Below are 24,710 nucleotides of genomic sequence, written 5' to 3' on the forward strand. Positions count from 1 at the left end.
AATTGCTCACAGTGTGAAAAAGAAACAGCTATATGTGCACTAGAAACAAAGAATTACTGAATTTGCGATTTTAAAAGTTATCCCCATTTTATTAATTAGTGAAGGATTAACAGGCAGATATATGTTTTCTACTACTATAAGCCTCAAGACATTCTGCTTCTCTTCTATGTCCTTCTACTTAATTTTTTATGTAAAGAAAAGAGAGAACAGGTAAGATAGCATCAAAACAGAGAATACAAACAAAAATAGGGAGACAAAGAGGGAATCAAGAGATATATTTGTACATACTGTATATAGGATGTAGGCAGATGCATAAGCACACAAGTGTGTTCGAATAAAGATTTGATTCCAACGACATGTTTCTATATTAAATCCATGTTTATTGCTTAAATTGTATCACAGTGGAGATTAAATTATTCTTAATCATCCGGTCAGTGCTTGTGTACCTTCTTTAATACGAAAAACATTGAAACCAACTCATTCATACACTCTAGGTCCTGTCACTCTCCCACCACTCATTGCCTCTTTGAGTTCCTTTAGTTACCACATACTGATAGGATTGTAAAAAGATAAAGCTAACAGGCTTATTGATAATACAATTTTTTCAAGTATCTGGAAAGCAGTACAATTGCCTGTACCGAATATTAGAAATTTATTTGCAATGCTACTTTATTGCTATAAGATAGAGGCTCCTGATGGGATAATAATGAAATATCATGTCACTGTGTACGAAGAGGATTTTAGTATTCTGTTGTTTTTCAGAACTCTTCCTATGTTAGTAAAACAATACTCGCTATACTTTTTCCCCTACCACTGTCAGACATGGGATTTGAAACAGAAAATAAATAAAAGTCTACACTTACAACATGTGCAGTGCAAATTCCAAGTACTGTAAACAGAATGACATGGAAATTAATGAACTCATAGTTGCCAACACTTGTTTATCAGGACAGTCCCAATATTTTTTTCAGTGCCCTGGAATCCCATTCTCTGTTTAAAACCAGAAAACTCCTGTATTAATCACAGTGATTGAAAGAGTGTTGTGCATAAAAGGATGCTATGAGTGTGAGCAGAAGTAAATTTTCTAATTCGTTTTCTAGGTTTAATGTCATGCATGATATCAAACCTCTACAAAGACAGCAGTAACTGACCAAAAGGATAGCCTCATTTGATTCAAAGGATTGATGTTGGCAACTATGTAACATGGATTGTGTGGCCCAGACTTTCATAGGGAACACAGACAGAACTAAGTGAACCTCTAAACCACTGTGGTTTGGGGGCAGGACTTAATTATAATAATATAATAGCAACGACATTCAACTTTATAACAAATTTCCAAAATGGTTTGACTCTGCATTGCTCAAGGGACAAAGAAAATCCTTTTCCAAAGAGCCCAGGACAGATTTCTCTCTCAATCTGCTTCATTTTTTTAAATAAATCTATCTATTCTATCCACACAGCCCTTTTAATTATTAGAATAAAACATCTTTAAAATGCCAAAAATTATGGATGTGGGGAAAGATAAAGAATGAAACTGAAATATACATAAATATAAAATTACAGCTTACGGTATTCTTGTGCAATTTCCTTTTCTCTAAAGAAATGGAAGAAAAAGGCAGAATTAAGTAGAATATCAAAAGTATGGTATTTTGATCATATTCTTCAGTATCTTGTAAGAATATGATTTTTATGGCTGCATTTATACTTGTCTACTGTTCCATACTCAACACCGCAAAAGTGACATCAATTAACTTCATTGTCAGATAACATTGAACCTTCGAAAAATAAAACAAAAATCTCTTTGCTAAAATATCAATGAGAATATGAGAAAGGGAAGAGCTTTTGCAAGTAAAAGGAAACATTGCCTTTATCTGGGACGCACACATTTAGATTCACTAATGGAAATCATAAATATACTTACTGAAATACTTTGGAGAATTAAGGCTTCTAAAAAAACTTCAGTGCCTTTCTGAATCAGTATTAAGAATAAAATACATTTTGCATTTTAGGTTGTGCTTTGTTTTTCTAAAGATTTTCCTTAGTTCTGCAGAATTTAATTGCATAAAATTACATACTGTAGGGGAGCATTAGAACTGTTTATTGTTTTACTTTAAGTAGGTGTTAGACTAAGTTACAGCTATAAAATTCAATTATGGAATTGATTCATTGCTAATGTACATTGGGTAGTTGGCTCATTTCACCTTTTTTTCATGTTTAATGTGACCGTTTCTTCTATACTTGCCGTTTGGAATCCCATTTTGATAATGTCCATTAATGGTAGTTTGTTCATTAGTGGACCAAAGATGTTTGCTTTGCTTGCAGATGAATTTTGCTATCCTGGCCAAAATGTAGCAGAATAAGGCAGTACCAAGCAGTATAACAATAGCAATATCCAATAAGAAATACTGATATAAAGAGACTGTGTAAACAGCAGCACGTAAATGCTGTGCTCCATTATGACGAAGGATGTAATTAATCCAGTAGACTGTTCGATCAACAGGATGACTTGGTTGGTCTTTATGAATTTCAGATAGTTTCTGAGCCTGTCGTCTGTAGCTGTGGAGCAGTAGAACAAAACAGGTATTTTACATTACACCATTCCAACAAATAATTTATCATCATCAAATATTATTTTATGTTGGTTAGGCATGGTTAGATGAATGGCTACAGAGTTTATAAATTTATGTTTGTATATCAGTGAAAGTCTGGAAATGAAAAAAATCTTACCTGGGATCATTAATAACTTTTACCAGTGCATTATATAATTCGTCCTCAGTAAGTGTCTTCCAATTTAGTAATATCCCCATGCCTTTGGCTTGCACTCGTGTCATGGTGTCATAATGGTCACCAAAAAGAGGAATTCCCACCACAGGTACACCATGGTACATGGTTTCAAAAATGCTGTTCAGGCCACCATGACTAAGGAAAGCCTTAATATTGGAATGACCTATAGAAGTAAAAAGAGAGGTACACAGAAGAAAGGTTTTCATCTATCATAAAATACAAAAAAGTATTAGATATCAGAAACAGAAATACACATACAACTTAACATTAGAATAATGATTTTCCCATCTCCCATTGGCCTCCTTCTGCCTTTCCCTTGCAGATAATTTCGAAAACCTCTCACTGCTTATAGGCAACAGAGAAACCAAGCAATTTCTTGCCAACCCCTTTATCCTCCTGCATTTAAACTACAAATGAGGTCTAAGATCTGTCTCCTTGATTCTAAATGTTGGCAATAACAAATCAGCTACTTCAGTTTCTCTAATGATGCCAGAAAAGGGTGTAGCTAGATGCAACACAAAGGTAATCTGTTGCAATGCTATCTAAGAAGCAATAATATAGTCCGTGTTTCATTAATCATTCACTAAAGACTAATTCATTAATCGTGTTAAATATTACGCTGATGTACGTAGAAAATATTTCAGCATTACATTTTATAGCAAAAAAGGGGGTGTCTGCCTTCTTAACAACACAACACTACTAAGGTTCTTAAGCTTAAAAAAAGAATAGCAACAAATAATTCACATTTGTTTCATATTTGTGAATAATTCACATATGTTTTTAGGTGCAAAATCAGGCTGTAACTGCTTGATGCAATCTATCACAGAAATTGGTGACAGAAATCTGCTTACTGGAAACCAATGATTCAACTGGCCTAAGAATTCAGCTGTAATATTGTTTGCAGTCACTGTTGAACCAAGTAATTAAATAGAATATAATGCTTAATATCATACAATATCAACCTAAAATTCCACTTCCAGTACTACTTACCTAACAAGTCATTTTGTGGTAACCATTCTATGAGTTTTGTATTGTTACCTAAATTCCTTGGTTTTTTTCCTGAAAACCTAAAACACAAGATAAAGCAATTTCAAACAATATTCTAATGAGGGCATTAATTTACCTATCAATTTGTGAGGTGTTTTTTTACTGTCCAAAGGAATATATAATAAAATGATCAATACACCTGTGTATAAACTGACCTCACATATCAGTATTTAAGGCCAAGGTTAACCTGTGGATAAGGCAAGAGTAAAACCTGGGGGCATGTAAAGGTTGTAACCAAGGATGTAAAGGATGAAGGAAAGGAAAACAATACCAAAGAACTTATAAAATTATGGCAGGCATAATTGTTTGGGTTCACACGTAAGGCTTGATGGATGAACAGTAAATGGTGTGATGTGTGTGTGAGGCAAAGAAGTGTGGGAGGGTCTAGAAAACACTCTCATGTCAGAAAGGATATGAAGGAAGAGCTAAGTCACAATATTAATTATTATCAGAAAAAGAACCATCCCTTTCTCTAAGCAGAGTGGCAAAAATTGAAAATGTAATACATCCTGGGAGGAACACAGACCCTTTCTACTCTCTCGGTGCTCCTTTGAAGCAAAGCAACAAAGAGCCACTGCGGCCACTATTTTATCACCAAGGCATTCAAAAAGTCCAGAAGTTGTGCCACAGTGGAAAGAGTAGATGAGGTTGGTGCTTCTTTTAGCTTCTCTCATGACAGACTGAGCTTTTGCCACTACACTCAGAGAAGAGGATGGTTTCTATTTCAATATGAGTTAAAGTACAATACTTACTTTGTCCCTGGATAAGTTGACCCAGGTTACCTAGACTTATATATGAGAATATACAATATATAGCTGTGCTAGGAAAAGATATGAAAACCAAGGTAATGAAATGAACTACACTAATTATGGATGTAAAGCAGTTAAGTTTCACAAAGCCAAAACACAATGTAGAACACATTAACTAATTCCTTAGGAAGAAAACTGGCATGTGGTGATAATACAAAAGGATGTTGCGATTTAAATGAAGAATTCCATAGTTTTTTCTTGATATTGCTCCAAACCACACTGCAGAAACAATCCAGTTTGAGACCACTTCAACTTCCCTGGCTTGGTGCTAGAGAATTCTGGGAACTGTAATTTTGTGAGACATTTGGCCTTCTCTGTCAGAGAGCTCTGGGGCCCCGATAAACTACAATTCCCAGGATTCCCTAGCACTGCACCAGAGCAGTTAAAAAGGCCTCAAACCAGATTATTTCTGCAGTGTGTTTTAGACCACTGTTATCTTGATCTACTTCCTTTTAATCTATTTTGAACTGATATGAATAATTTTCCTGACTAAAGCAGGTGGTAGATAACATGGCCAGAGTACTCCTTGTATAGCTAATTGCCAACATCACATATTTTCTGGCTATCCATGAAAGCTCATACTAAAATAAAAGCCTGTAAATCTTAAAAGTGCTGCCACATTTATTTATTTTTTCTCCTACTACCTGCCTCCTTTTTATGCTGCAAGAGACTAACATCAGTACCTCTTTGAAAAATATTTTCTGGCTGCCTCTCTTACCAAGATTCAGACAGCTGAACATGCTTTAAACCAGATGTGGGCATCCTCTGGTCTACATCGAACCCAGAGCCAAATTTCATCAAGCCTCTGTTGTTGGCATGTTCTGTTAGCTCCACAGTTGTAAGTAAGGTGCATGTTCCTATACCCCAGATAAGAGCATGACATGCTCTTAGTAAAGTGAGGAAATATTGGGTACCACTGCAAATTTACATATCTTTTCTTTACACACAGTTGCTAAGGAGTTGAAGATCCTAATGCCTTGTAGGCAGACTTAAGTCTCCTCGATTCTCCTCCAGCTTAGAACCAGCTCCATCTGGCGGGTAAAGAGGCAGAAAAGGCCACTATACCTTCAATGCCCTTTAACAAATCTTGATTGGCAGAGGATGGTTAGCATGCTTCCTTTTTGCCCACGATTTTGTGATCTATTTCAAAGACGCTGCACAAGGTCAGAAACATTAACGGAAAGAATGAAAAGATATGTCAGAGGAAGAAATGTGGCTAGATCTGCCCCCCTTTGCCTCTGGCTCCATCCACCGTTCCCACCAGAGTAAAATTGACTGTTTCCATAGACTAATGGGCCTTAATGGAAAATAAAACTTCCCATGTTCTGCCTTAAATTTATTACAAATAACTCTTGCACTATTAGACTTACCTCCAAATAACTCTCTGAGGAAGTCTTGCCAGAGCATGTGCCAATTTGCTTGCTATCTCTTCTGACAAGTATTTCACTCCTGCTCCAAATGAAACAAGTACAAAGCCATTTTCATTAGCACCATCCACCCAGGTTTGGAGATCCTAGGGAAATAAAAAAACGTGCTGTCAAAGCTAGCAGACAAAACGTCTTCACTAGAAATATTCTATTAGAAAACAGTGGGAAATCCACATTGCAATAATTTTTTTGTTGAAGACAGATCAACGAAAGTGTTTATAGACATTATAATGGAACTCTCCAGATGTTGTTAGAATGCAGCATAGGAAATGGTGAAAAACAATGAGAATTTCAATTAATCAACACCTGGAGGATGCGTAATTCCCACCATCTATTATAGCCTGATTTCAAAAATGTAGTAAGAAAGAAGCAGCAGCAATTTTGCCACAGTGATTGCAGCCAGTAATTTGGAAATAAAGTTCATGTTGAAGATGGTTGCAAGACTGAAAACATTACAAGAGAAATGCAGCAATAGTGGAGGCTACCCTTCTTTGCTGTATAAATGATGATATTTAGCTCTTAAGTTTTGTAGTGTTAGCTTTCCTTGTAAGCCGATACAGCACACTAATTAGACTCATCAACTATAACCTGGAAGGCCCTGGTTTCATGTTTGTCAGCATATCATGAATTCACTAGGTAGCTTTCAGCAAGCCACTCTCTCAGCCTCTTATTTGTAGTTTGCAATATGGTGATAATACCAACTTTAGGAAATTGTTACAGAGCATTTTTAACTTTTCAGTGCTTTGAACAATGCAAGTAGGGGTTTTTTTGTGCAAGGTAAAAGATACCTCAATTATCACATATGAACACAGGTAATTTTCACAACTAATGAAAATCTTAGAGATAGTCCACAGCTATATGTTTCACTTGGCACTAACTATACTGCCATCCACAGCTAGCCCTTCTACAGGCATCTTTCTTCAATCCCACAAATATATCTTCTCTTTGCTAGATTAGAGGAGGGACCATTTCACAATTCACACTTTTCAAGCCAGAGGAAAAAAGTTCGGGGCATTGGACTGGAAGGACTCAGTTTAATTTCATGCTACCTTGGAATAAACTGTCCACTTGGAACATTCCAAGATGATTCCTGGCCTCATAGCACCAACCAAAGCCATAGTCAGGCATACCATTTGGTTGCAAGATTTCAATGTCACAAGTATAGATGCAGCTTAGCTCAGTTCAATATAGGGTGCACTCAGACTGATTGCAAAGTCTCTGATCTTGTTTCTGTTCTTTCTAATTTTATATTAAGTTAAAATAAAACAACAGTGAGAATTGGTATTCAAAGTCTCTGGCTGTACCAAGAGCTAACAGAAAATGCTATGGGATAGACAGAACATCTACGAATCTCCAATGTGTTTCAGTCATTTGATTGAAGATGTAAAGAGATTAACAGGAAGAGATGGCCAAGACAATAGGACAGAAGACATAGGTTACCTACTTCTAGTATCTTCCATACTAAATCAAAAGTCACTAAAAAGAGGTAAGCAGTAATTAACAAACAACAAAGGTCCTCAAAAATACAACTGTGTTAGTCTGTAGAATCAGTATGTAGAGAGATTTTGTAGCAGCTTTGAGACTAGCTGAAAGAAAGAAGTTGGCAGAATGAGCTTTCATAGACTTAAGTCTACTTGCATCTGAGGAAGTAGACTTAAGTCTACGAAAGCTCATGCTGCCAACTTCTGTCTTTCAGCTAGTCTCAAAGGTACTACAAGATCTCTCAACAAAGGTCCTCAATACTCTTCTCATAAATGTGGCAGCAACTATACAACTACAGAAATGCATTTTGGATTTGACTGCTGGATGTTCAAATTATACACCAACATTATCACTTTAAAATTCTCAAAACTTAAAGTACAGTATGAATATAATTATCATAGATTTTTAAATAAAAGCAGACAATATGTTAGCTACAAGATAATGCTTCCACACAGATTATCTGGTGACATTGGGCTAATGGCAGAAAGAAAATATCTCACGTTGCATGGGACAAATGGAATTTTGAACTGGAGCAGACATATGAAGGAAATTTTGAAAAGACATGTACGTATTTGATCACTGGTGAATTTAGATTTATATCCTAAGAGGTGGGTTATACATGAAGAGGGTTCTGTTTCATATGCTGAGTGGAATTTATCAAAGAAAAAAACAGAGGCTTTCAACCAAAGATGTAGCTTCCTGGATGAAGTTTAGACAGTACACGTTTAAATTCTCATTTTGACTTGACAACAATAAAAGTGGCTTGGATCTATCCACAAACATACAATATATATGACTGTGAAGGAAATGAGGCTACGGAAAAAGAATCAGAAATATATTCTTCCTGAAGCTATTGTAATTGTATTCACCCGTAGACCCTGCCTGTCTAAAACCATCTTAATAATATCTTAATCATCCTGCAAAGACTACAAAGATACAACCACTGGGATGGCAGATAAACAGGAACAGGAAATAAAACAAAAAATAAAATCCATAGAAGAGTGATACTTTTATTTGTCAACCCAAGTGCAGAAAATACATTATGTAAGAGTTCAAAGCTTCGCTGGCTTCTTTATCAGGCAAAGATGTTAAGATGAAGAAAAGTGATGACGTTAGAGACACAGGCCTACATTTTGTCCCACTTCTGTTGTAAGTTAAATAGGTCTTGACCAATACCAGTGCAGGCAGGGGTGACTCTCCTTCTTGGTCATTTGGAGACCAGGAACAAAGGGCAATAAAGCACAGGTAATAAAATTCCAAACCATTAGCAACAGAAAAATAATTTCCCTTCAGACCCAGGCTGCCCTAAAGGCATAATTAACCTAAGGGCTTCAATAAATTAAACTATCTTTTTAAATGGTTCAGTAAATCTATGGAAGTTAGACTATCCAATATTTGTTCAACATTATAATTTAATGAAACCTCCATATACAGTAGTAGTATTCTCAGTATCAGATCCTAGTACCAGGGATAAACAATGAGGAATGACCAAAAAGATCCTATTGTTTATTTGGAACTGCTCTCTGTTCTACCATTCCCAGAGAGGATAGCAGCAGAGGGCCTTCTCAGTGGCCGCTTCTGGAACTCCTTTCCCAGAGAGGCTTGACTGACACCTTCCTTCCTTATTATCCTTCTGCAAGCAAGTAAAAAAACTTATTATTTTCATAGACCTTTGAGAACTGATTTTTTAGGGGGAACAGGCCTTGTAAAGTGGACTCACCACAGCAGCAAGCTAGCAATCCATGGATTATCCATGGATGCTGACACAGGCACACACATCATCACACACAGGGCTTCAGTTTTTGTATATTTTCCCCATCAACAGGGCTCAGTGAGTGAGGAGAACCTACAGTAATCCTTGCGGATAAGAAGGGCCCACTGTTTAATGTGCTGGACTTTTACCTGTTGTTTTCATTTTAACTGGTTTCAAATTTTACAATAGTTTATTTGATTTTTTTAATTTTTGTATGCTGTTACTTTTTAACTATGATTTGTAATTGTAATAACAATAATGACAACTTCTTATGTCATGACATCATGTAGCATCTTTGAGACTAACTAAAGAAGTTGGCAGCATGAGCTTTTGTAGATGTAAGTCTACTTCCTCAGATGCAGTCGGTGTTGACTAGTCTACAAAAGCTCATGCTGCCAATTTCTTTCTTTAGTTAGTCTCAAAGATGCTATAGGATCTCTCTATAGACTATTCTACAGACTAATACGACTATGCCTTTGAATTCAGCTTCTTATGTTTACACTTTCTACTGTTCTTGCTACTAGCTTCACTTTTGTGGGGGGAGCAGTGACACTTTTATATATGCTATATATTTTTTCAGTCCATCAGAAACCATGCCCTCAAGAATCCAAATTGGTCCTAAAAAGACGTCAGAGCAAAGAGGGGCATATACATGTTACTGCAGGCTCCAAGTCCACAAAAATCACTTTAATTAAAGTTCATATGGTAATTCTGAAATCCAAATCATACCGACCTAACTTGAGTGCTTAATATAGCTGGGTAAAACAAATTGATGGTGGCACAATTACACTTCATAAGACCTTGCAGTTTGGATCAGAACACTGCACTGATACAACAGAAAGAAAATTTATGAGGTACCTACATATATCTTTCCTCCAAGTATCAGAATAACCATGTTTTAAATCTAAATGTCAGCTACACATTTTCTAAAAACAACCACCACAGCAACACCACCACCAACGTTCCAGTGTAACAGGATAATTTTTTACAAGGACATTAAATGAAAAAATATGAACTGAAGTTAACCCTATGTGAGATTGGAAAGTAGGAAAGAAAATATTAAGTATGTGAATAGGTTTTTCTGAAGTTCTCTGTACAGTCAGGATTACTGCTTTAGCCATTTTGGTATTTATCAAAAAATAAAAATAAATGAATACCAGACAGATGTGGCATTGTACTTATATTACTATGTCATCTTTGTTCTCCTTCGTTTTCTAATTAGCTATTCTTCACAGGCTGAAATGTTAAATGCACAGCTGTGACTATATAGTGTGAGGACCCAGCTGGCAGTAACCAGTGGTGCCTAATACCAAGCTTTGTTTCAGATAAACAAAGCTCACAAACACAAACATAACTGAGTTTTAATGTCTCAAGCTTTTCTTGTTCAGCTGCTGGAATTAAATATGTAGAAGAATCAATGACTATTTCCCAATACTTTGGGACCATCATACATAGAAAAAGAGGCATGGATATCTAATTTGGAAAATACACAGTAAAATACCAACGGTAGTGGATAAAATGAAATTTATTAATGCTACCACCTTTTTGGGAAAAGATGGCTACAGTTTAAATATATTTCCAATTATATATGCCTGTCTAGATTTATTAAAAATTACAAGATCCTAAAATTATGCATTTTTAACTGATACATGTTTTACATGTAGGTATTTCCAATTTATTTTTAATCAATCAATAGATTTATCTAACCGAATTTTTAAATTGGATGAGAACATACCAAACGTAATTTTAGTTCATATCCATGTACCCATATCAACAGAATATCAAAACATGAATATCAAGATCCCAGCATGGTAATAACATCCTGGTCCCATAACCAAAATGTTACAAAGATATACCACTTTTAAGGGTAGAACCATTATGGTTGAGAAAAGGAGCAAATACTTCCATTAAGCTGGTATGCAGCACAGAATTCATTTGAAAACGTCCTATCAGATCTCCTCCATGACCACTAATATGTCAAAATTCTAGCCATATGTCTAAAAAGGGGGGATGTTTTAAGCATGCAGTAAGCATATCCATGATAGACTAACACAGAGCTTGTACTAAGTATTCCTGGCCCCAGGCCCACTCAATGCACAAACAATACCTGCCAGAAGTAGCAGTATCTGCCACATACAGAATAGAATAGCCTCCACTGATTCCACAGGATATAGGAAGAATGGGAAAAAAGAGAGAGAGACGTGCTACTCTTTTATTCTCCACTTCCTTCATGTGTCACTTCGTGGCAGTGTTGATGAGTATTGTCCTATCTTTTTATATAATATGTCTTAAGTGTATTTATATTTGTTTTCAGCCCCTGAGGAAGGCCTAGTGTGGCCGAAATGTGTTGGGCTTTTTAAACACTAATAAACAGTTGACCATCTTTTAGTTTGTCTCCTCTTTGCTGCTTGGCTACATGCTTTCAATTCCTTACCTATACTTAGTGGCAATGGCCATGTATTAGTATAGCCCTTATTACCACACTTACTAGAGGAAACAAGAAGACCTAGAGAAAGCCAGCCCTGCTATTCTGTGTCCCAAAGCACCACTCAATTGAGCAATTATGAAAATAAATTATCAGAAAACACTGTCTGAACAAAGAAATCCTAGAATGCAGTGTTTAGTAAATTTAGATGAAGTATTCACTCACAAACATCTTACATTACCTATTCAAAGCAGACATCTTATTTTATTTATTTATTTAGGTATTTATATCCCGCCCTTCAGCCCTAATGGCTCTCAGGGCGGCTTCTGAAATATTTCAAAATTTCATATCATAACCAAAAATGACAAAACGAGGAATTTGTATAAATTAGGACCAATTTAGCTCAACAACTGATCATGAACCATTTCCAGAGCTCAGGATAGAAAACATACATTTGAATTGCCCTTAACGATTTTTTTTTTTTAAAAAACCCTCTGAAGCAGGGGTTCCAACCTTTTTGACTCATGAAGCCCTAAGAACCCCACGGTGCACAGGTTTGGAACCATTGGGGTCCCCAACCCCAGCGGTTCCAAACCTTGACTTGCTGAGCCCTAAGGATTCCAAGGAGCACAGACTGGAAAATGTAGCTCTAGAGAAACCCAGCACATCAAGTGCTAAAATCTCCTTAACATCCTGTTGCCTTGTGTGGACATTTTTGCATCTGGGTGATTATTCTACCTTCCCCTATCATATCTTACGATATTCTGCCTTCCCCAATCATATCTTATATGTGGCAATTTTATATCTTAATAAATTTTTTACTACCAGTTAAAATACTTATATGAGAAAATTTCTGTTCTGTACTGTCTTTAGTATAATATCAAAAATTATACAAAAATTATCTTCAGGACTACTTCCTTAAAAGTGATGGAGGTCCTTTAGGACAAAGAATGAATAAACTGTACATTGTTAAACTATGGTTTGTGATATAAACAATAATTTAATAAATCATTACAACTGCATTATCAAAATACAAATAAAATGAAGCTGATATACACATGACCTTTAAAACAGTATTACTCAATTTTAACCTGTAGCATGCCTAACAAAATGCCTTATGCAAGGTGGGGCAAGGATAACTTATCAGCTGAACATGTTTTGCAAGCAAAAGGTCTGTTTCAATGCCTGGCTTTTCCACATAAGGCTGCGAAAAACCTTCTAACAACACCGAAGAATCACTGACAATCAGCATATATAAAAGTATGGTAGACCAGTGGCCTGATTCAGTAGCGGCTTTGGCTGTACTCTATCTATGGACCACTGTCTCATTTCCAGTGGATAACCTCATCCTTTACAAATTACTGAGATTTTTTTCTTCAAATAATACTGGAGAAGGGACTACTTCGTATGATTCAGTAAGACACTCTTTTTGTTCTCACGTAGAGCTCCTATGTAATGCCTATGTTTGAACATAACACCAAGTTACAGATTAGTTCTACATGAATGAGCCTTGGTTTCATGCACTCCCACTCCTCTGTTTTCTTTCAGTGTGACCAGGAAGAGGAAAGTGAAAACATTTGCTTTTATTTGCAATTAACTTTGAATTGTCCTTATGCCTAAACTAAGATAGAGTGTGTTTATTTAAACTATGTTTTTGTTCATGAAAGCTAGATCTAAATTAAGGTTCAAGCTCCTCCAGACTAACATTACACAAGATCTTCTTAATTGTCCACTAGCAACAACCTTATGGCTTCTTCACACATTTTCAATATTTCATTATGTATTTCAAAAATTCATATACATAGCAAGGGCATCAGGAAACCACATGGGGGAGGGGGCATACAGCGGACCTTGCTGGGCTACCCTATCACTTCTCATGTCTGAATGTTTTTTCAACCAGATTTTCTTCCTGGAGCCCCTACAGAGTAATGGGGCAATCTTACCATGTTTTCAGCTCTCACTGGGCTGTTTATGTCCAGGAAAGGACATTACCCAACAGGACAGTACCCAGAAGCCACAAAAAACAGATCTGAGGGTCGAGTGTGGTCCGTATGCTGTACCTTCCTCATTTGTGGTATACACAATGGCATATACCAAGAGCATCTAATACCAATCATCCTTACATATATGACCTAGCACCACTAGGGTTGATGTCTCTCTCTCACACACACACCCAGGACGGCAACTATTCCACAGCTCCCTGGAATGGAAACCACCAGAGGAGGGAGGGGTCCAGTTTTAGTTGCCTCCCACCTCTCCATAAAGCATAGATGGAGTGGCAGGGAGATTCTCCCCAAGGTTCACTTCAGGCCTTGCATGGAGAAGGGAAGAGGAAGGAAGAGGAGGATGTTGCTGTCACTGGCCGCAGGAGCTCAAGGAGGCAACTAGATTCCCTCCCCCCCCCCTCTGCCTGAAGGTAGAGACGAAAGGAAAGAGGTATCACTCAAAGCAGAGTACAATACCAATATTCATGAAGTTTAAAGCCCTGAGAAATGCAAAATAGGAAGGGGAAAGAAGGGGAAGAGGCAGCTGGGCCCTTTGTGAACTCTGGCCCAGCTCAGTCTCTCTCTCTCTCTCTCTCTCTCTCTCTCTCTCTCTCTCTCACACACACACACACACACACACACACACGTCATGACATATTTTTCCTGTCTTTTGTATACTGCATGTCACCTGTCCCACCTTGCACACTGCTGGTGCAGGCAGTGGAATTCTGCCCTCAGCAGGTCAGAGCTGGGCCATATCATGCTCCAGAGACACTTGTCTCTTTCTTTCCAAGTTGGGGTGGGTGGTGATATCTTTTTCACAGTAGTAAAACCAACTCAAAAGGGAGAGCGCACAAACAATATGAATTTGCAAAGAACCATGAATTGGGGGATGGTAAAAACCCAGAGATGTCCCTCCCTCCCTCCCAGTTCTCTTTCTCCCTTTTCTTGGTTAACTAGGGAACCAGAGGGCAATAGTGGCAACCTAAGTGGATGGGGGGCACAGTGCTCCACCTGGCCCGATGCTCTGAAAGTTCCTGCCTGTCACACTGCTGCTTGCCTTGTCCTTCCTTCCCTTCCACTGCTATGACCTGCATTTCCCTCTGGTGAAAGGTTGGAGTCTATGGCTGCCACTGCCGTCCCCTTTTCCTGGCCTGACCAGAAAACTTTCACATCCAGAACGGGTTGTTGGGTGCCAGCAGCACCCCAACTGCACCAGCAGACAGACTGCAGAGGCACATAGTTGCTCAGCTCACATCCTCCCCACGAGGGAGCAGCCACATGACAGGCAATGTGCAGGCCCAGCCAGCCAGACTGCTTTTGCTTTGAGTCCTGTTACCTGGCCAATCCACTGCAGGGAGGAGGAGGGCTGAGCAGTCTTCGATCCTTTGAGGACTCCTATGAGGACATCATGACCCCACCTCAACTTTGTGGTCCACAGACCACAGGTTAACCATTGCTATAAATGATTGTTGCCTCATATAAGAGACTCAACATATTTCACCTACATTACAAAATCTGTGAGGGACAGTAATAACTTAAGTCACATTGTTAACCCATATAGCATAGTGATGGAGCAGTGGTGCCAAAATGGTGCAAAGGCAGAAGATATTACACCAAACTCTCAGAAGGATCACCTTCCCAATATTTTTCCTGTTAGCAGAAAGAACACATTTATTTCAACCAGAAAAAGCCCAAATCTATGGCACAGAGCATTTAAAAAAATTATGAAGAGCTGGTTTTCTCACTATTGCCATATTATTTAGGTGCAATTTTACTGAAGGGGTATAACTTAGCCATCTTCCTAAATACTTCATGTTTAATTACAGTGATTAATAATGAAAACAGGTGTCAGGAAAGATATAAATAAATAGAAACCATGACTTTTAATTACAGTGTGTTTTGGGGGTGGGGGATCCTAGTAATGTTGTTAATATATAGCTCTGGCAATGCTGTTACTGTATAACTCAAAATATTTGGGATGCTAAAAAACAAAAATAGTATTTTGTGCACAGATGAAATACATCTATTATTCAATAGAAACATTACATAACAGTATTCCTTATAGACAATTTAAAGAACTCACCTTTAAAAAGATAAGGAAAAAGATGTTTCCTTTATGACAAAGGTGAGGAACCCTTTTCAATCTAAGAGCCAAATTCAATATTTGAAAAATCCTTGGGACCACAGCAAAGTAATAGATGAAACCAGGGACAAGACCAAAAATGCCGGAATGCTTTAATTTAAAGTTCTTACAAAACTAAACCTTAGGAATGGCACTTTAGCCTTTCAGAATGGGGAGGGGGTGAAATCTACACAATCAATGGTAGTAAATTGAAGTTGGGAAGGGCATCTATAGAATTTGGCCCCCAGGGTCTTCATCTCTGGCCACCAGAGGAACAAGCAGACCCACAGAAAACAAGAACAAAACTTTTACTACCATCGTCCAAGAGGATTCAAATTTCACCTTTGCCTACTACTTGCCTATATTCCATCTGTTTCTCTGTATGAATCAGCTTAAAATAAAAGAATGTAAAATGCATGCAGGTCATACCTATTCACTGCACAACTGTTTTTCCTTATATGTGAAATCATCACATGACCAACTGTCTGCAACATACAACTAGAGCCCTGTTACATTTTCACTAGGTATATAATTACGTATTGGGTATGAGAGCCCTAAACCTTTTGCAGCACTCTAACTCTCTGTTGTCTCTTTTCCTTCTTTTTAAAATTATAATTGTAATATATCTGCATCTGTAACATTACAAGGAGGACTGAAACTTCAGAAAAGATATCTTAAGCAGTTCTTAGGAAAAGGATTGGAAATTCTTTATTTAATTCCACTCTTTCTTCAACTCTCGACAGCTTTGCTCCTGTATCTGTACGCATGTCTTCCCCTATGACTAGGCCTCAGCCCTGGCTCACTCCCACTATCAGGTTCCTCCGGTCCTGCTCTCGAGCGGCCGAACGTCTTTGGAAAAAGTCTAGAGAACCAGCCGATTTTATTCATTATAAATTCATCCTTTTATCTTTCTCACATGCTCTCTCTATGGCAAAACAGAACTATTTTAAATCGCTGATATGCGCTAATGAGAGGCGTCCACAGCGTTTGTTCTCCTGCTTCAACACACTACTAAAACCTTCCTCTCCTCCTGTCTTCTCATCATTTTCCCCCACTGACTTCGCCAACTACTTCATCACAAAAGTCACTACTATTCGATCTGAAATAGTTCCTCCCAACTTGCCCCCTACCACTAACCTCCTGGTACCTTCTAGTAATAAACTCTCTGGGTTTCCCCCTGTTTCTCTGGATGAACTCTCTAACCTGCTAAATTCTTCCAAACCTACTACCTGTTCTCTTGATCCTATTCTCTCCCATCTCCTAATCTCTATAGCCCCTTCTGCCCTCACTCCTCTATATCTTTAATCTCTCTCTCTATGGGTTCCTTCCCTTCTGACTTCAAACATGCTCTCGTTTCCCCAATTCTGAAGAAACCCTCTCTCGACCCCTCTTCTTTGTCTAGCTATCGTCCAATTTCTCTTCTTCCTTTTCTTTCTAAGGTCCTAGAACGGGTCGTTTATTCTCGCTGTATTAAGTATCTTGAAGCCAACTCCATCCTGGACCTTTTCCAGCCTGGCTTCCGCCCACAGCACTCTACAGAGACAACCCTCACCAAGATCTCAAACAATCTCTTGCGGGCCAAGGCAAACGGCCTCTACTCTATTCTCATTCTTCTTGATTTGTCTGCAGCCTTTGACACTGTTGATCACTGTCTCCTGGTTGATTTACTTTCTGACCTTGGGTTCTCCGACTCTGCTCTCGACTGGTTTAAATCTTACTTGTCAGACAGATCTTTTGCAGTGGTCACGGGTGGTCAGACTTCGTCCTCTGTTCCCCTGGGCTCTGTCTTGGGTCCCCTTCTGTTCTCTCTATACACACTGTCCCTAGGTAAACTCATCAATTCTTTTGGTTTCTCCTATCATCTGTACGCCGACAACACTCAGCTGTATCTGTCCACCTCTGACCTTTCGACGGGGCTTGAACAGCAAGTTTCTTCTTGTCTGACTGCCATCTCTCAGTGGATGCGGCTTCGGCGCTTGAAGCTCAACATGTCTAAGACTGAGCTTCTTGTCTTTCCACCTAAACCCACCCTTCACTATTCCTTTTCTATTTCTGTCGACGAATGAATGAAACTACGTGTGAAAGGGATCTAGGAGTCCAAGTAGACCACAAGTTGAACATGAGTGAACAGTGTGATGCGGCAGCTAAAAAGGCCAATGCTATTTTAGGCTGCATCAATAGAAGTATAGTGTCTAGATCAAGAGAAGTAATAGTGCCACTGTATTCTGCTTTGGTCAGGCCCCACCTGGAATATTGTGTCCAGTTCTGGGCGCCACAATTCAGAAAGGACATTGAGAAACTGGAGCGTGTCCAAAGGAGGGCGACAAAAATGGTGAAGGGTCTGGAAACCATGCCCTATGAGGAACGACTTAGGGAGCTGGGGATGTTTAGCCTGGAGAAAAGAAGGTTAAGAGGCGATATGATAGCCCTGTTTAAATATTTGAAAGGATGTCATGTTGAAGAGGGAGCAAGCTTGTTTTCTGCTGCTCCAGAAAACAGGACCCGGAACAATGGATGCAAGCTACAGGAAAAGAGATTCCACTTGAACATTAGGAGGAACTTCCTGACAGTAAGGGCTGTTCGACAGTGGAATGCACTTCCTCGGAACGTGATAGAGTCTCCTTCCTTGGAGGTCTTTAAACAGAGGCTGGATGGCCATCTGTCAGGGATGCTTTGATTTGGATTTCCTGCATGGCAGGGGGTTGGACTGGATGGCCCTGGTGGTCTCTTCCAACTCTACGATTCTATGATTCTATGACACTTCTATTCAACCGGTTCATCAAGCCCGCAGTCTTGGCTTCATTTTTGACTCTTCTCTGTCATTTATTCCCCAGATCCAGGCCACCGCCAAGGCCTGTAGACTCTTTCTCCACAACATTGCCAAGATCCATCCATTCCTCTCAGCCTCTACTGCCAAGACTCTGGTCCATGCCCTAGTGGTTTCGCGACTAGATTATTGTAACCTCCTTCTGACAGGGCTTCCTCTTTCACACCTCCATCCTTTAATCTCTGTCCAGTATTCAGCTGCCCGTATTGCCACATCCGCTCGCCGCTTTGACCATGTTTCTCCTCTTTTATCCTCCCTTCATTGGCTCCCCTTCCCCTTCCGCATCCGGTACAAGCTTTTGTTATTGACTTTCAAAGCCCTCCATGGATTGGCCCCTCCTTACTTATCTGACCTTCTTTCTCCTTACATTCCTACTCGCACCCTCCGCTCTGGTAGTCAAGGTCTCCTGTCACAGTGCAGGACTACCACTTCCCCCTCCCGAATTCGTCCTTTCTCACTTGCTGCCCCTTACTCCTGGAAACTTCTTCCCCCACATGCACACCTCATCACTTCTCTACCCAGTTTCAAAACTGAATTAGAGTCTATATTGTTTAGAGAAGCATTCCCAGAGGTGAGCCCCTCTCTGCCCCAGGAAGCCTCCTTTTAAGCATCCATTAAGAAGCCAAGCCCTTCCTCCAGTCCATCTGCCTTGGTCCAGGCCTCGGAGGTGGAGAAGAACTGCTGGACCTGATCCCATTCCCCACCACCACTCCCTTCTCCTTTTGTGTCGTGTCTTCTTAGATTGTAAGCCTGAGGGCAGGGAACCGTCTAACTAAAAGATTGTATTACAGCGCTGCGTAAATTTACAGCGCTATATAAATAAAGGTTAATAATAATAATAATAATAATAATAATAATAATTCTTAACACAGCTTCAGTATTAACCTGATTGCCAATGGAAAGTAAAACTGTTTCCAGCAAGCAAAGCAAATCACGTTTCTTCCCTACATTGGCTTTCTCCTCCACAACAACAACTTTTGTAATACTGTGTTGGCTCATCAGGAAACTACAGTGAGAACTAGGAAATATAACAGTTATACAAAAGTATTGACAAGCAGAATGGGGATGGAAGGGTGGCAGGAAGGATTCTATTCCTCCTCCACTAGGATGCAATGACCACTTAACACATGAAGAAGGAAGGGGAGAGAGACCAAAATAAAACACATGTGACCAAGGGGGGCGGGGGGACACAATACAAGACAGGAGAGGAACTCATGCATCTGATAGGGAAAAGCGTGAATATGATAAAAACCAATGTCATTGCAAGGTTGAACTACCATGAACTAGCATTATAAATATCTGAGCTAATTCAGCCATGATTACTATTTCATCTAGGGATGCTGCAGTCAGAGGACTGACACTTCTTAGGCTATATTTCTCAGACCAGCCATAGGATGAATACAATATGCACTCTGGAATCTGATGAAGACACATATCGTTTCAACCCAATGGAAAACACTGCTTAAATATCCCTTAACCTGAGGGAGGAGGTGCTTTCAGAAACTGTGTACAGTTAAACTATGCACACAAACATGCACATTTAAAAAAAGCAAACAAAAGGATGGATTTCATCCTATTTTAAAAGCAATAATGATGGAACCAGACATGGACTGAATATAGGCAGGGAGAAGACTTCCACTGATACAGACTTTATAGATGTGTAACTCCCTGTTGCAAATCTAAAAACAATTAAGAAAATATTTCAGTTTGCGTCTTCTGACTGTAATGCTACTTCCATACACTTTTAAAAGCATTTCCAGCAGTCACAGCTAAAAAGTCTGATGATGATGTAATTAAGATCCTTGCAACAACTTCCATTCTGTATCACTTTTAAGAATGCCAGAAACTTTAGTAAAAACAAAGAAGCACAAAAACTGTAAACCAGTGGGGGGCATGGACTAGAAAGCTAAAGTCACCCATACAGACAGCTACAGTTATTATCTGAACTTGGACCTGTGACATTAAAACAGAGCTTTGATATGGATGCACTATATACTATATACACCAGCAAGATACAGCACATGTTAATCTCAGCTGGTTTCTCGCTTAGAAAATGCTAGATAGGTGTGTAACAAACACAATGAGGTTTAGGAAAAATCATCTAAGAAGTTATTTAAAGAATTGAATGTAATAATCAATTATATTTGTTGGTATAGTAATATCTATCTCCCTTGCTTAATAACATGACTTGAAGTTGTATCACTGGCGATATCTAAATATTTATTTTAAAAAATCAAGTATGTATGATAAATATAGATATCCACATTCCTAAAGTATTCAAGATGCTTACTCAATATAATATTCCTCAAGACATTTAAGTGTGATAATTTAAACACTGTATATCAGCATAGAATTTGAGGCTTTGTTTCCAAAAGAACTCACATTTTACACATACCTGTTTGGGTCTTCAAATCTTTTGAATACCAACAGAAGACTCTGCATTTAATTTGCTAAAAAGTAAATCACCAGTAAATAATTCAGGCAATAATCTGAAACATAACCTGTGCTTCATATAAGGGATCTTGTAACCACAATGGGTTATCCAACACATTCATATTATTAAACTGGATAGAAAAGGGATATTTTCCCCTGTTCTTTCAATGCTCGTTTATAAGTGGTGTAAAAATAATATTCTGTATTCTGAGTATATGGAAGGTGTTCTGGTTAATCAGTGACAAAAGTATAATTTTGTATTTAGCTCTTTGGGTTTCTTTCATATACACACACAAAGACATATACACACTTAAGATTAAGATTAAAATAAAACTTTACATTGTTTAATGATACATCTTTACCCAAAAGAAAACTGGAAAAAAAGTATTAGAATGGGATGAAATTTCTACATTCTCTACATGTATGCGATCTAAAAAATCTTGGGACTGAGATTTAGTGGAGGTTTCAACTAGAAGTGATTTTCACCTGCCCAATGTATTACATTGCTTCAAAAGATCTTCCAGACTTCCCAAACAGCTCTGCAGGGGGTACAGGACTGAAGGAGGAAAAATCAGTGAAATACCAATAAGAGTTCTGTGAATAGTAATCAAATCCAATTTTCTGTATGCTTGCCATACAAACACAAGAACTATGACGGTCTTATTTTCAGAAGTAGATACATTAGTCTGTTTCAGCAAGGAAAATAGGAGTATGTGGCATTTTTAAGACTAAAGTATCTATTTTAGCGTGAGCTTTTATAGATTATAATTGAGTTCCTCGGGAGAATAGTGCACAATATTCAAATCTCAAGTACATTGTACTCCAAATCGCTAAGGAAGCGGATTATAACCTACAAAAACTCACAATGAAGTAAAACTCTTAGGTGCCAAACACTTCTCATGACAGTTTAATGTGGCTGTACTCATCCATGCTGTTAGAAAATATGAACTTGTGCCATGGCATTGCTTGAATTACACCTTGGAATACCAAAAAATGTTGTTATTGTTGTTGCTGCTGTGTGTCTTTAAATCGTTTCCAATTTACAGCTTTTTTGGCAAGAATTGTTCAGAAGGGGTTTATCTTTGCCTTCCTCTGAGGCTGAGAGAATGTGACTTGCCCAAGGTCATCCAGCGGGTTTCTATGGCTGAGCAGGGATTTGAATCCGCATCTCCAATGTCATATTCCAACACTCAAACTACTACACTATGCTGTCTTTTTACCAGAAAATAACAAATACTTTTCTTCAGATTCAACTCTAATAAATGAATTAAAGGCCTGTTACAGACTGCCAAAATAAAGCTGCTTCGGGTCTCTTTGGAAGTATGCTATTTAAATGATGCATGGGTCCTAAGAGCCCGGAGGTCGCGCCAAAGCCACACTCCATTCCTAAGCACTGGAGTGCAGCTTTGGTGCAGCTTCCGGATTCTTAGGATGCATGCATCATTTAAACAGCATACCTCCAAAGAGACCCGAAGCAGCTTTATTTTGGCAGTCTGTAACAGGCCAAAGAAATGTTAATTATTTGTGGACAGAATATAAAGTACAGTGCATCATATTTCAACCTCTTAATTAATAATTTTATCTAGTTATAAGCTTCCCTGCTAGATTCAGATTCATTCATTTGTAACAAGTGAAGCATATCTCTGGTCCAGTGAACAAGAGAACATAACCACATAACGATATGCAGCAGTAATGTAACATTGAAAATAATACTACAAAATTATACCAGTAAGATTACAAAAATATTTGCATATAAAAATAATATAAAACCAAACATAAAATCAAAATTCAGCAAACCTTACTTCTGGTAGAGGACTGGCTGGTTTGGTAAGAATTCCGCCCACATAAACAACATTCGGTAGTGTAGGTCTTGGAAACTCTAGTGCTACATCAGTACACAGCATCCAGAGGCTGGAGTCATGAACCAATTCATACATGGATTTTGCTGGCTGTACATTGTACTTCTGCATTATCCTTTCATATTTTGGTAGAACCAAAAAGCTGACTCCAAATCTTGAAACCAGGTAAACAATAGTGTTTTTAAGCCTCTCTAGCAAGTTCATATGATCTGTGAGAAGTGAATTAAATTCTGGAACATATGATAATGGTGCTGGAGCACCTACTTCTGCTGGATACCAGAGACCAGTGGAAAACACAGCATACTTAATTCCTAAAAGATGAGCAATCACAAATCCACACATCTCATTAGGATCTACAAGCAGCAAGTCAAATTTTTCTTGCTTCAGGGCATGTAGGAGTTTCTTATTGCCCACAATCATATCACAGTTCTTGGAATAGTGGTCCAGAATGTCAAACAGTTCCAGGGCTGTTAGTCTCCCAGAAAAGATACTCCTCATTTTGGATTGAAGAAACTCATCTGAAGTGGAAGTATTAAAGATCCCTGGGTAACGTTGCAGTCTGTAGTGATTAGATGGAGGGATCTCTCTACCCTCAGACAGGAGAAAAACTGTCTGATGGCCTTGTTCATGCAAGGCTGAGGCCAAGGTCTTGAAAATGTACAGATGGCTTTCAAACATAATTGGCGGCACAATAACAATTTTGGCAGCCCTTGAAATTCCAAAAGCACTCCACAGAAGAATGAAAAATGGAATGTAAGACTTCATAGCTGAAATGACAAGCAAACAATAATTATTTCAACACAACCAAAATGTTTTTCAGAGAACAGGTTTTTTTTAAAAAAAAATGCTACCCAATAATAATGCAAAGAATCAAACATTTTAAACTCTTATCAAGATGTTGTCTTTAGTGTTTTTAGTGGCACTCTCAGAAACAAATACCCACTTAGCTAATTATACATCTGAATTTAGTGTCATTCTTCTCTTCTTTTGCCTTTCTCCCCAGTCAACTGGCATCATCAGTAACTTTTTGTGTGGACAAGTGATGGTGCAAAGTTCTGGGACCAACAGGATCTGATTAATTGGTGTAGATACACTTCCATAGCAAATTCAAGAGCTGCTGCTATCTGATACATTACAGATTCATTTAAAATAAAAAGCATTTGTCCCCTACATCCAAATAAACAATGAAGGGACAGCATTTTGGCTGCTTGTTTGACATGGTAAAGGCTAAGAAAGGGTGATAATGTGAGGCAATAATCTGCCTGCTAAGTCTCAGCAAAACAGAACCCAATACCCATTTCCATTATTTTCTTCACGTTAATGAATGGAACAATTCAAAGATTACACATCAGTTCCAGCTTAGGCATTGTATTTCTGACTCCACAAATTAAATGTTCCTCTGTTTTTATAAAGTTTATGTAAGTGTTTAGTGTACCAATACTATTATGGGCATTTCAATTAAGCATTCCCTTGTGACAACATGTCCAATAGTCTATAGCTCAGCTAACATGGACTGCAAATGACCTTGATTTACTCAGGCCCTGTACAGACAGGCCAAAATAAAGCTGCTTTGAGTCACTTTGGAGGTATGCTGTTTAAATTACACACACATCTTAAGAGGCCAGAAGCTGTGCCAAAGCTGTGGTCCAGTCCTTAGGACTGGAGTGTGGCTTTGGCGTGGCTTCCGGCCTCTTAGGACGCATGCATTATTTAAACAGCATACCTCAAAAGTGACCCAAAGCAGCTTTATTTTG

At 38.4% G+C, this 24,710-nt stretch overlaps 1 protein-coding gene across 10 annotated transcripts in view; it reads right to left on the reverse strand.

Annotated features, from left to right (window-relative positions):
• Window positions 1-359: 359 nt before the first annotated feature.
• Window positions 360-24,710, reverse strand: part of UGT8 (UDP glycosyltransferase 8) — a 53,693-nt gene continuing 29,342 nt past the window's right edge. For all 10 annotated transcript variants that reach the window (XM_042466527.1, XM_042466526.1, XM_042466525.1 and 7 more), the window contains 5 exons: window positions 22,900-23,723; window positions 6,011-6,153; window positions 3,775-3,851; window positions 2,728-2,947; window positions 360-2,556 (listed from right to left, as the gene is read on the reverse strand). In XM_042466527.1, coding sequence (XP_042322461.1) covers window positions 2,193-2,556; window positions 2,728-2,947; window positions 3,775-3,851; window positions 6,011-6,153; window positions 22,900-23,721 — 1,626 coding nt within the window. In that variant the 5' untranslated portion in view covers window positions 23,722-23,723 and the 3' untranslated portion in view covers window positions 360-2,192. The remainder of the gene's footprint in view (window positions 2,557-2,727; window positions 2,948-3,774; window positions 3,852-6,010; window positions 6,154-22,899; window positions 23,724-24,710) is intronic.

This window comes from Sceloporus undulatus, chromosome 5 (genome assembly GCF_019175285.1).
Source record: "Sceloporus undulatus isolate JIND9_A2432 ecotype Alabama chromosome 5, SceUnd_v1.1, whole genome shotgun sequence".
NCBI classification, from domain to species: domain Eukaryota; kingdom Metazoa; phylum Chordata; class Lepidosauria; order Squamata; family Phrynosomatidae; genus Sceloporus; species Sceloporus undulatus.